General features: G+C 51.3%; 2 protein-coding genes and 1 long non-coding RNA gene across 3 annotated transcripts in view; 1 reads left to right on the top strand and 2 right to left on the bottom strand.

Moving 5' to 3' along the window:
* Positions 1-980: 980 nt before the first annotated feature.
* On the bottom strand, positions 981-9,005 carry Tapbpl (TAP binding protein like). The gene is made up of 7 exons (XM_005365245.3): positions 8,513-9,005; positions 7,549-7,779; positions 7,142-7,414; positions 4,755-5,093; positions 3,006-3,311; positions 1,501-1,584; positions 981-1,332 (listed from the first exon to the last, which is right to left on the bottom strand). The coding sequence occupies exons 1-7, from the start codon at positions 8,574-8,576 to the stop codon at positions 1,322-1,324; spliced, it is 1,308 nt and encodes a 435-aa protein (XP_005365302.1). The 5' UTR covers positions 8,577-9,005; the 3' UTR covers positions 981-1,321.
* LOC113458035 lies at positions 8,943-9,942 on the top strand. Its single transcript, XR_003378478.1, has 3 exons — positions 8,943-9,003; positions 9,624-9,746; positions 9,873-9,942. It is a non-coding gene; the product is annotated as an uncharacterized LOC113458035 (long non-coding RNA).
* Positions 9,943-10,241: 299 nt separating this feature from the next.
* The window catches only part of Cd27 (CD27 molecule), an 8,181-nt gene continuing 6,284 nt past the window's right edge, over positions 10,242-12,138 (bottom strand). Inside the window, exons 3-6 of the mRNA XM_026788120.1 lie at positions 11,498-11,653; positions 11,196-11,273; positions 10,575-10,694; positions 10,242-10,386 (exon numbers count right to left, since the gene is read on the bottom strand). Of these exons, the coding sequence (XP_026643921.1) occupies positions 10,265-10,386; positions 10,575-10,694; positions 11,196-11,273; positions 11,498-11,653 (476 nt within the window). The 3' untranslated portion in view covers positions 10,242-10,264. The remainder of the gene's footprint in view (positions 10,387-10,574; positions 10,695-11,195; positions 11,274-11,497; positions 11,654-12,138) is intronic.

Consider the following 12,138-nt stretch of genomic DNA (forward strand, 5'->3'; position numbering starts at 1 on the left):
TGCCTCTGCCTCCCGAGTGCTGGGATTAAAGGCGTGCGCCACCATCGCCCGGCCCCTGTTTTGTTTTTTAAATTCTGTTTAGGGCTGGAGAGTTGGCTTGGGGTTAAGAGCACTTGTTCCTCTTGCAGAGGACCCACGTTTGATTCTCAGCACCCGCATGATGGTTTACAACCACCTGTAACTCCAGCCCCCGGTGAGCTGATGCCCTTCTGGTACCAGGCATGCAGGTGGTGCACACACATACATGCAGACAAAATGCTTATACACATAAAACAATAAAGTAGATGCATCTGAAGAGGACTTCCGGAGGACCTGGCTTCTCTCTCCAGCATCCACATGGCAGCTCGCAACCGTGGATGACTCCAGCAACTCTTCTAACCTCTGCAGGCTTCTTCATGCATGTGGTGCACAGACACACGCCCAGGCACGCACAAACACAGATGTTTTTAAAAAGATATATTTGTTTTTATTTTGTGTGCATTCTTGCTTTTCCTGCATGTTTGTCTGTGTACCACATGCATGCACCTGATGCCCAAGGAGGTCAGAAGAGGGTGCTGGGATAAGCTATAGATGGTTATGAGCTGCCAAGTGGGTGCCAAGAGCCAAGTCCAGGTCCTTTGGAAGAGCAATCTTAGCTACTGAGCCATCTCTCCAGCATCCCTGTTTTGTATTTTTGATAGTAGACTTCATAATCCACAATTTTTATATGCTGAGTTGTGTGTATCCATAACATACCTCATAGAAACGAACACAGGAAACCTCTCCTACAGCTGAGGGAGTGTCACCTAAGAATCACAAACCCCTGGCAACTGTCTGAAGGGTCCAAACCTTAATTTCTGGTTATACCACAGTGGGGTGTAGCCCTGGCAGGCCTCTGAGGGCCCCTGCTTCACACCTTGAAGTTGCAAGTTGGAGCAGTAAGAAATGAGGGCGCAGGGATCTGTTGGGACAATGGAGAAAGACAAAGTAGAAAAGCTTGGCTGTGTAGACACAAAGTGCGTTTATTTGGACAGTGTCAGGAGTTTGTGAGCAGTGGCCGGCCCTGCCGTCTTCCCCTCTCCCTTCACTTGCTCCCTTTGACTGTGGTGTTAGCCTCCACTCAGACAAGTCTGCCCTCCTGTTGTTGCCTCCCTTTTGATCAGCCCAGGGTCTTCTCGACAGGGAAGGAAGGCAGAGACCAGCACCTCACTCCCACACACGGTGCCTCCTTCAGGCCTTTTTCAGTCCCACAGCTCAGCGCAGAGTCCTCACAGTAGCTAGAACACGGGTACTCGGCTTTTTCCTTGGAAGCAAGAGAGCAGCTACCTGGAGTGCCTCATAGTCATGGCAGGTCTTGACACAGAAACAGAGAGAACAGAAGAAGATTGGTTTCAAATGCGGTACTTCCAAAAGCAGGAATTGGGGACACAGTGGAAATACCTGGAACCCGGCACTTTGGGCTTCAACTCTGGTGTGGGGGGAGGGCAGGTACTTAGGAGTGGGGTTCATATACAGACTCACCTTGCTGTCTGCAGAGTTTCAGCAACAACAGCGCAAGAACGAAGAGAACGGTGGCAAAGAAGACTCCAAAGACTGTTGTTGGCTCTGTGGGTGAGAAGGAGCACCCCTCCCCTGAGGAAACGAGCGCTGCCGTGGGTGCTTGTGCATCTTCACGGGAGCCCTGGGCCCACGCACGCTGCAGGCCTGCACTCGTTCAAGACTCTCAGATTTGTGTGTTGTTTTCTGCCTCTTTTCACATCAGGATTTGTTCTAAGACAGGGTCTCCCTGACATCCAAACTGGCTTTGAACTTAGGCTCCTGTTGCAGGCTTCTAGTCTGATTATGGGCACACACACACCACTAATCCCCCATTCCACCTCAGACATTTGAAAATGTTTTACAAAAGAGATTGAGCTACTAACAGCAAATAGCTGGGAATAATGTGAATTCTAACAAAATTTGACCTCTGGGAAAGCTCATAATCTGGTGAGCAACCAAATGATGTCTTGGGCTCTCAAATACTTTCATTTTGAGGTTCATATATATCCTCTTCTGCTTAAAACTGCAACATTCTGTGGCTTTTGGGACGAAGTTCTAGCATGTGGTCCATTGAGATTATAGGGCGTAAGCTTGTAAGGGCATTCAGCTTGCCTGCTGGTCACATTTTCTCTTTCACTATTTACTGGTGGAGAACCTTGGGCAAACTGCTCAGTGTTGCAAATACCAGCTTATCATCTGTAAGTGTTGGACGTGGCGATGGTATCTGTAGTCCCAGTTATTTGGGAGGCTGAGTAGGAGGATTGCTTGGGCAGAGGAGTTTGAGGCCAGCCTGAATAACAGTAAGATCCATTTCCAAAAATAAATAGGTGTAATGTGTGATATCATACTTAAAAGTTGAGAATATTGGGAGTGGGGAGTTGGCTAAGCAGTTAAGAGCACTTGTTGCTCTTGCAGAGGACTGGGGGTTGCATTCCCAGCCCCACATGGTAGCTGACAACCATCTGTAGCTCCAGTCCGAGGAGATCTGATGCCCCCTTCTGGCCTCCATGAGCGTCACATGCACATGGTGCACTTCTATGCAGGAAAAACACTCAAACTCACGAAATATTAAAAACAGTCTAGAGAGATGAGTTTCCAATGTCTGGTCACGTAAATGTGCAGATGTAACTACCTTGAAGTATCATTGTCTCTTGCTCCTTTTCTCATATGCCCTCGGCTATAGCCATGCTCCCTAAGTTCTGTAGGCTATTGTACAATCTGGTGTTCACATGGGCTGTGCTCTGGTCGTAAGGGCTCCCTTCTTGCTGAACTAGCTCCTAGTGGGAAGGAGCAGCACCTGCCTCTCCAGCCCAAGCTTATTACTTGGAGACTGGGGATTCGTAGCAATAGTGGCTGCCACTCTGGGAGAGGTAAGTCAAGAGTGTGAGAGTGGAACAGAGCAAGAGCATGGGCATCTGCACGAGGCTGAAGATGACCCGGAAGTAGGGAAATCTCAAGTGGAGGAAGAGATAGGACACTCCCAATACCTGTGTCGGGTAAAACCCTCATGCTGACTCTCAGCGGCTCCTCCAGGGAGATGTGGGTAACTTGGCAGATGTAAGTGGCGCCTGCCAGGCCAGGCTCAGCTGTCACAGTGGATGAGATGCTGTAGGTCCCCATCATGCTTTGCCTGATGCTGGAGAAGGAGGCCCCAGAGACTTGGGCTGGAATTCTACCCCGCTCCTCCCGAATCCATGTCACCACCACATCCAGAGGGTAATAGCCAGCGACACTGCAGATCAGGGAGGCGGGCAGATCCTTGTTTGCCAAGTTCAGTTGTACTTTGGGGGGAGCTGGAGAAAGATTATAGAGGTGGCTGATCAGGGCCCACAGAGGAGCCTGCAGCCTCTGAGAGTGAAGGTAGGTTGTGGAGACAGAAACATCTCCATCTTCCAGGGGCTCGGCCTGGATGCGGGTCATGAGTGCAATCATTTCTGGAACTTTAAAGTCAGTGACAGGCCAGCATGATTCCTCCTGCCCCCACCTCCAGACAGGATTTCTTTGTAGCTTTAGAGCCTGTCCTGGAACTCATTCTGTAGACCAGGCTGGCCTCGAACTCAGAGAGATCACCTCACCTGTCTCTGCATCCTGAGCACCGGAATTAAAGGCGTGTGCCACCACTGCCCTCCCCCTCCCCCCCTTTTTTAATAGAGCTGAGAATTCCACCTAGGGTCTTGTACAAGCAAGTGCTGTACCACTGAGCCACAACAGGCAACCTCCTTGGTTTGCTCCTGCAAGCAGTGATTGCTCATTGTGATGAGAACTGTTCCCTCTGCCTGCCCTTGACTGACTACCGCCCCCTCAGGAAGTATTGGGAGCAAAGCATGGAGTTCCTTGAGCCCACAGATCTCCAGAGAAGCCAGGAAAATTAAGCACACAGGACTGTCTTTCCAATGGGAAAGATGGAAATCCTGTTCTGACATCCAGAAAGCCGAGAATTAGGAGTGACAGCCTGGTGATCTGTGTCAACTGTTGGCCCAGGCCATATCAAGTTCTTACAACCAAGACTAGTAGTCTAAATGACCCTTATGGCCAGAGGCTCCACCAAGCTCCTACAACCAGCTCCAGAGATACCTAATAGTCTAAATGGCCCTTACAGTCTCTGTATAGCCAGAGCTATACAACTCCAAGCTCCCGCAACCAGGTCAAGGTGGCTAATAGCCCAAATGACTTTTACATTTCCTGTACAACAGACCAGGCCAGAGCCTTCTCTAGGCCTTTAAGCTAGTACAGGCAGCCTATCTCTAGAACCCATCTTCTTGGGAGAAGTGACATTTCTGAGGTAATTACGGGGGACTGTATTATTACACCGGGAAACTCTTCCCAGATGACACCATGTTTAAATTTGTTGATGTCACCCTCTGCAAGTCTGACCCAAGTTGACAAAGTCAGTGTGAACTGAGTTTTCATTCTTACCTCTTCATGGTTCGCTTCCCTGCCTAGACACCCGCAGGGTCCCCTCCAGAAGTGGTCTAGGGACTGAAATTACAGCCGGCCAGCCAGGGCTGCAAGAGTCAGGACTAGCTACTTTTGGGGGGAGTTATCTTGGCATTCAGTGGAGACTCCTTATCAGATGCCATCTGTGCCTCCAGGATGAAGACTGTGTTTGAGCTGTGGGAATGGCATTCTTTTTCTCAGGAGATTCCCTCTGGGTTTGGATTTTAGTCTGGGAAAGACTCCCCATAGGCACCCCTCTTTCCCCTCTCCCCAGAATAACCCAGGCCAGTAGGCCTTACCTAGGATGTCAAGGGAGATGATTTGTTGAGCTTGGTACAGAGAGGTAGTGATCTGGCAGATGTAGGTTCCCTCATCCTTCAGAGTGAGGTTGGCTAAGGTGAGCGAGGCATCTCCAGCCGCGTGCAGCTGCTCAGGCTCCAGCGTTGCGCCCTTGCGCGTAGCCTGCACATGCCCTGCCTTCCAGCTGTACACCAGCTGCCCGCTGCCTTTGTGCTGCAGCCGCCACTCCACCCCAATGACGTCCAGGCTGGGTGCCATGGAGAAACTGCAGTGCAAGGTCACAGGGGACCCCAGCAGGCGATTCAGGGCTTGGGTCTCTGACGTCACCTGGAACTCCACTGTGGAGAGAATAAAAGGTGACTTGTGGACTGCTCCCTCCCCGGGTCACATGGCCTCTGAGCGGTGGGCGGACAGCTTCTCCAGCTCCCTGCCTCCAACAGTGGTACCCATTGAGTTCATTTCCTGTCCTGCAGCATGGCACCCGTGGGAGCCTGAACTCTGGGTCCTCCTGCTTAGGTCCCCAGTGCTAGGACTGCAGGTGTACACAGCCCCACCAGCTTTACTAAATTCTTCTGTGACTAAAATACGGTTAAGTTCTATGTGCACCGGATCCCTCGTTACTATGAGTAGCGCACTGCCCAGCCTTGATCCTTGTTTGGTGGTTGACTCTCAGCTCTAAGCTATAGCTGTGCATGGGAAGGAACACCTAGGGGTGAAGTGCTGTGGTCCCTATGGTCTGGTCAGTTCAAGGGGAGAATGTCTATTTTAGCAGAGGCAGAGAGGAAGTGGGACAAGATGAATATCTGGTGAGACTGGTCAAGGCCGTGTGGGTCTATGCTATTTCACTTATTGGTCGGTTTGGCTTTGTTATTGTTGTTGTTGGGTTTTTTTGTTTTTGGTTTTTTGGAGACAGAGTTTCTCTGTGTAACTCTAGCTGTCCTGGAACTCACTCTGTAGACCAGGCTGGCCTTGAACTCTCAGAGATCCACCTGCCTCTGCCTCCTGAGTGCTGGGATTACAGTCGCTCACCACCACAGTGTGGCTTTATTTTTAGATTTAAATCATCTCAAAAAGGGAGAAGCACTGAGCCACACAAGACCTGTGGTCGATGCTGGATATCTTTTCTGATGTGTCTAGGTTCATTTAGATAGGGCCGTAGAGGCAGTGGAAATGGTAGTGCCTACTTGGACTGTCAGTGACTCAGGAGGCATAACAGGATCATAAGTTCAAGGCCTGCCTGGGCACTTTGGTGAGAGTCCCCATTTCACAATAAAACTGAAAAAGGAGTCGCAGCTGTAGGCCAGCGCAGAGTAGCTGTTTAGCATGCACAAGGCTCTAGGCTCAATCTTCAGCACAGACAAAGTAATTATAAAGGTTAATGTCTTATGGCTTTCCAGGGATCGGAGAGGAGCTCCCCCACATCTCCATCCTTTGTGGATTTGGATGGCTTCCTTTAGAGGCAAAATATTGAACTGGACTCTTCAGATACCTGCTACCATGTGCCTAATTTCTTTGCGCCTCGTAGGTGGCGCTAAACGGGAGAGGACAAGGACTGGTTATTATCATTATTAATTAAATTTTTTCAGCTATTTTATCCCGTCCAGCTTCTCCTCCCTCCTCTCCTTCTGCTCCCTCCCCCATCCCTTTACCCACCTCCATCCACTCCCTGTCTGTCTAGTCTCCCTTGGGTGTCAACAAAGCATGGCCCAGCAAGTTGAAGCAGGACCAAGCTCCTCCCTTAGGGCTGGGCTTTGTTAATAAGAGGGAGGGAACAAATTCTGTCTCCCTGTGCTCTGTTGAAAGTGCTGTGAGAAACCAGAGCAGTGTGGCTTTTCAGTGAGAGAAAACAGGTGTTTGACTAAAGAAGAGAGCGGTGGCCACAGGTGTAGACAGAAGAACCTCATTTCCCCACCACAGCCCAGTGAGAGAAAAGTCACCTCCATTTTGGAGAAAATACCTGATGGTTTTTATATTTTGACCCTTAATCAAGTAAGAATCTCCCAGGGTCCCTGTTCTGGGACTCAGGATATTTTAGAAGGAAAAGATGAAGGTCTATGTGGTACCCCAAGAGGACCTATGTGATAGATTATAGACTTTGTTTCTTCCTTCTATCCCAGCTCTTACAACTAAAAGAAAGAAACTTGGGGGCCACTGAGATGGCACAGTGGGTAAAGGGGCTTGCTGCCAAGGCTAGTGAATTGAGTTCAGTCCCTGAACCTGCACGGTGGAAGGAGAGAACCAACTCCCACAAGTTGTTTTCTGACCTCTACCTATGGGCTGTGGCGTGTGTGCACGCGCGCGCGCGCGCACACACACACACACACACACACAAAGTGTAATAAAAACATAAAAGGAAACCTCGTGCTGCTGCTTTTGATTTTCTCACCTGCAACCTTGATCGTACCCTGGGGACTCAGGGGTAGGTTCTGCGTAGGGTGCCAGACAGCTCCAGTTTCAGCATTTTCTAGAGTCTTCATCACCATGGAGACACTGGGTCCCCCTCTAGATACCTGCACGTTGCTCATGAACCAAGCTGCTCTCTCCGAAGTGGCCTCTGGTCTAGCATGGAGGAAGTACTGGGAGATCTCACAGGTCACCACCTTCCCGCTGCAGTCCGCATGGAGCAAGGCCTCTGCTTGAGGGATCTGTACCAAGTCCACTGGGGAGAAGGGTGGTCACAGAAGTGATATTAGACAGACGCCCCTAGGCGGGTGGGAAGTAGGGGTGGGTAGATATGACAGGGACCTGAGCTGTCCCCACGGAGGAAGCCTAGGAAGGAAGAAGGCTTTTTACCTGAGGCCTCGAAGATAACAGGTGAGTCTTCTTTGTCCACTGTGCTGGCTTGGAAATCAGTGATGTCGTCTAGGGAGCCATCATCCGGCACTGGCACCTGCTTCAGCACAAGCAGGGCCCTCTCCCTGTCCCCCTTGCTGGCAAAAGCCCCTCGATGCCTGTCTTCTGTCACCAAGAAGCAGTCCAAGACTATGTCAGTGGGCTGCCACGGTCTCTCTGCTGTGGGGGGCTCTGCAGGAACAGTGAGATGAACACCTTCTTCCTCCATATTTGCCGCCCACCCCTTTCCAAACCATGGGCTGATCACCAGGTAAGGGCCTCTGGGTCCTGCTGTCTTGGTGCCATTTCATCCAAAAACCCAACTTCTAGGGAGGCACCTGTCACTCAGGCAGCTACTCAGGGAATTATTTAAGTTCGGGATCTGTCCTGCTCAGAGTCGGGGATTTATGCTTTTAAATTTTTACAGTCCAACTGTGGAATACAAGGAAAATTTTTTTTGAAAGGTATTCCCAGTAAAACAAAACAAAAACAAAAAGGAACAAATCCGGCCACGGGAGAGAGGAGCTGGGCTCTTGATGTTCCTAGGGACGCTGACAGCCATTTTCTCATTTCCCAACCTGCCCAGAGTCCTCTGCATTCTGCCATTGCTGTGACCTCTAGCCTCCTGCTCCAGAGTCACCTCCCCAGTGATCCTTTAGTCTGGGAAGCCCCTTCTCCTTCTAGGGTGCAGTGCTGTCTCCCATGAAATGGTGGCACCCTGCCTTTTCCACAGAGAAAGCCCCTCTACTCCTGTGAGTTCTCAGCTGTACCCCTCTCCAAATTGGCTCCTCATGTCGTCATCTAAGCCACACTCATCTGCTGGGCTTAGAAGGCAATAGGAAGTTGTTCTGGGTAGGTGGCTTCCCGGGACTCCCTTAGCTCAAGGCTTCCTTCCCCCACCACGGAGCCAGACCTCGGCACTCACCAGTCCCAGCTGCGCCAGAGAGAGCCAGACAGAGCAGCAGACACCAGCTGGGCTCCGAGCCCATGGAGGCTGCTCTCAGGCTCCTCCTCGCTGGCTGCCTTCTCCACGGTTCCTCTGCTACAGATCCGTGGCTGAAGAGAGGATTCTTTGGAGCACCCCTCGCTTGGCTAGCCGCTTGTGCTCTCTTCCCCTGCTAGATCTCAGTCCGCTTCTCTTTCACTTTCACTTCGACTGTCTTTGTCGCCTGAAACCATTAGCAGCAGCGGCCAGAACCCTCCTCCCGGTCCTTCGGTCCACCCTGCACCCAAGAAGTCCCCAGGTGATTTCAAAACCTGTTTTGTTTCCCCATCAACTCTAAGACAAGGCAGGAGAGGGGATGGAGTCAGAAGAGAGATCTACAGGACTCGGGACCCTTCATTCTTTTAGGTCCATGTGGAATCCTGTTGGTCTGCCCAGGTGACAACTCGCTGCTCAGATCCTTGACTCCACGGGTGAGATGGGGTGTGGCCTGGCTGTGGGATTGCAGTCTCAGGAAGCTGGAGAGCTACAGTGCTGGGTTTCACTTTCAATTGTATTAGTGTGTGTGGTGTATTCATGTGTGGGGTGGGGGTGCGCAGCCACGCCTGTGTGTGGAGGGTCAGTGTGACCTGTGCGTCTTCTCCACGACTCCTCCTTATTCTCTTGAGATAGGGTCTCTCTCTGAACCTGGAATTGTTTGGTGGCCAACAAGTGCCAGTGATGTCCTGTCTCCACTCCAACTGCTGCCCTGCCCTCCTGGCACCCCTTGAATTATAAGCACACAGGGCCACATCGAGTTTTTGTTTGTTTTCCCTTTTTTTCTTGTGTAAGGACTGGCTATTTTTTTTTTTTTCTGGTGAAAGGTGCTAGAACTCACCCTTCATACCATCTTCCCAGCCCCTGTCACCCCTTCCTCCTCTTCTTCTTCTCCACCCCCCCCCCTTATTTTGTAGAAAGGGAAATGACTTGTAGAATGTTCACAGATGTTACTGGAGCCCCTGGCCATGAGGCCTGGCTCTGGGTTCCAATGCCTGTCTACACTGAGACAAAAAGGACAGTGGATACAGAAATAGAAAAGTGAATTTATTTACAGCTTGGGCTTAAACGGAGAGAACATCTCAGTTTCTGCTTTGCCCACGGCAGTGTCACAACTTCCCGAGAAGACGGAACCAAAGCAGGAAGTATGTGTGTCTGCAGATAGTGTCCTTTGTGGCAGGTGAGACCTTCCGGCCCCAGGGCTTCTGCGGGTCTTCTGCTGGTGGCCTAGTCAAAAAGTTGTTATTATTATTATTATTTTATTTTTAATCTTGTGTCTGTGTGTCTGAATGTTCTGCACTTGTAGGTGGCAGAGGAGGTCGAAGGTGTCGGATTCCCTGAAGCTGGAGTTACAGGTGGTGTTGAGCCACCTGCTGGTTCTGGGAATCAAACTCTGGTTCTCTGGAAGGACAATATGTGCTCTTCACATCTCTCCAGTCCTTCGTGGGCTGTTTTCACCGTTAGCATGTAATTTTGCCAGCCAGAGGGCTTCATTTATATGGAGTGTGTTTTCCAGCTAGAGCCTGGGCCTCCCCAAGATTGCTGACCACACATTGGGGATCCTGTTCTCGTCACTCTCCGTCTCAGAAGGGCGATGTGTCACGTGTACACAGGAAAGGGTTCTGATGACGATGGTAGATGGTAGGGGAGATCCCCCTGGATGGCGCCTCAGTGGAAAGGACCCCACCCCTTGCTGGCTCAGGGGTAGGAAGCAGGCTCAGGTTTCCGGTAGTCTTCTTGGATGGGGACGACACTGCCCTCCTCCTCCCTGGGGCAGCTGTAAGGACAGGTCTCTTCAGGTTCCGCCTGGTCATCTCCATCTGTGGAAAGACAACGGGCCAAGGCATGGTCAGCAGTAGGGAGGGTGGGGATGAAGCTGAGAAGAGAAAAGCGGGGTGGAGGGTGGGGGCGTGAAGGTGAGAGTAGGGTGGAGTCGGGATGGGGCCTCAGGTGAGGCTAGCAGGGCTGAGATGGTGGGCTGGGGAAGGAGGGGCGGCTGATCTCTTACTTGATCCGTGATTCCTTCTTTGATGGAAGAACAAGATTCCTCCCAGGATGAAGACAAGAAACATGCTGGAGAAGGTCACGAAGATTCGGATACAGTCTGAACTGCACAGGGGTCTTCGGGCTGTGATAGGCATGGGTGCCCAGAGGCTTTGCTGGAGGGTCTAACCTTGGACTCCCTCAGCCCAATCTGTTTTTCCCTCCATCATCAGCCTTCTGCTTGACCAGTCCCCCATCTCCTAATCCCTGGCTAGATCATGCTTTCCCCTCCTTTGCCTCCCGCTCTGTCTGTCTGTCTGCCCCCCCTTCTCCTTTGTGTGTAGTGAGTACTCGTGTGTGCATTCAGAGTCCAGCATGCTCCCTTGAGGCAGGGTTCCTCTCTGAACTGGAAATGTGGCTGTTTCAGCAAAGGTGGCTCTGTCTCTGCCTGTGAATGCTGGGGTTACACACATATTACTCTGGTCCTTAACTCATGCTCAGCAAGCATCCGTATCCACGGAACTTTCCTGCAGCTCTGTACCCCTATTCTTCACCTCATGCTTAGGGGTTTCCCAGTCGCTGCTCCCTTGGGCTCTTTCATCTTCCCTTTCTCTGAGGAATGGGGATTAGCAGGGAGGAAACTCACATGGCCAGTGGGTGTAGAGAGCTGAGTCAGGAGGCTGCCTGGTGTGTGCAGGCCAGATCGTCCTGGGCTCCGGCATCACTGGAAGAAACAGACAGAATCTATCACAGCAGAAAACCTGCCCTCCTTTCCCTCCAACCCCCGGAGGATGCACTGGACCGAAAGCCTATGATTCTGCAGGAGGGAGACAGAAGGAAGACAAGCCGGCCCAGAGCCTAGTTCGGTGTAAGTTCAGATCGGGCAGTGCTAGGTGGGCTGCCCCACTGCCCCCCAGCGAACTGGACAACGGGCAGCTTGCTACATACCTTGGGCATAAGGTAGGTGGGTGGGTGGAGGGTGTGAGGTCAGCACAGGCTTTCGAGGAGGGTCACACTCCATACATTCCTTGTCCCTGCACTCCAGGCCCTTGGAGCAGGCGCACTCGGCATTGGCAGTGACTGTGCAGTTGCGAATGAGAGGACCTTGGGAGAGGGGAGGGCCAGGAGAAACAGGGTACGGGAGGCCTTCAGGGACCTGAACCTGTTCAGAGGACGCGAATGTTTCCCCATTTCCATCACCTCATCCTTGCCCACCCCGCCCCTCCCTCACTGCCACCTGCTACCTTGCTATTGTTTTTGAAGAAGAATGGTTGACAGACAATTCACGGGCTCAGAAGCAGGAACTGAAAGTCGGAGATTGTATGGTTTCCTTTCCTACTCCCTCTACTTTACAGCTTTTGATTGGCATGTCATCTACTTCTGTAGAGGTGTATGGAGCGTCCAAGAATAAGAACACAGAAGTGGAGGTCCCAGAAATAAGAATGGAGAAATACCGAAATAGAAAGTTGTAAGCCTAGGAGAATGAGAGCAGGCTGTCAGCAGCTTAAGGATCAACTATTAACCGTGGGTTACGTGGGTTACTTTGCTTTACACCGGCAGCTCTGTCTGCAAGACTCAGGGTCCTCTGC

Source organism: Microtus ochrogaster, unplaced genomic scaffold (genome assembly GCF_000317375.1).
Source record: "Microtus ochrogaster isolate Prairie Vole_2 unplaced genomic scaffold, MicOch1.0 UNK1, whole genome shotgun sequence".
NCBI lineage: Eukaryota > Metazoa > Chordata > Mammalia > Rodentia > Cricetidae > Microtus > Microtus ochrogaster.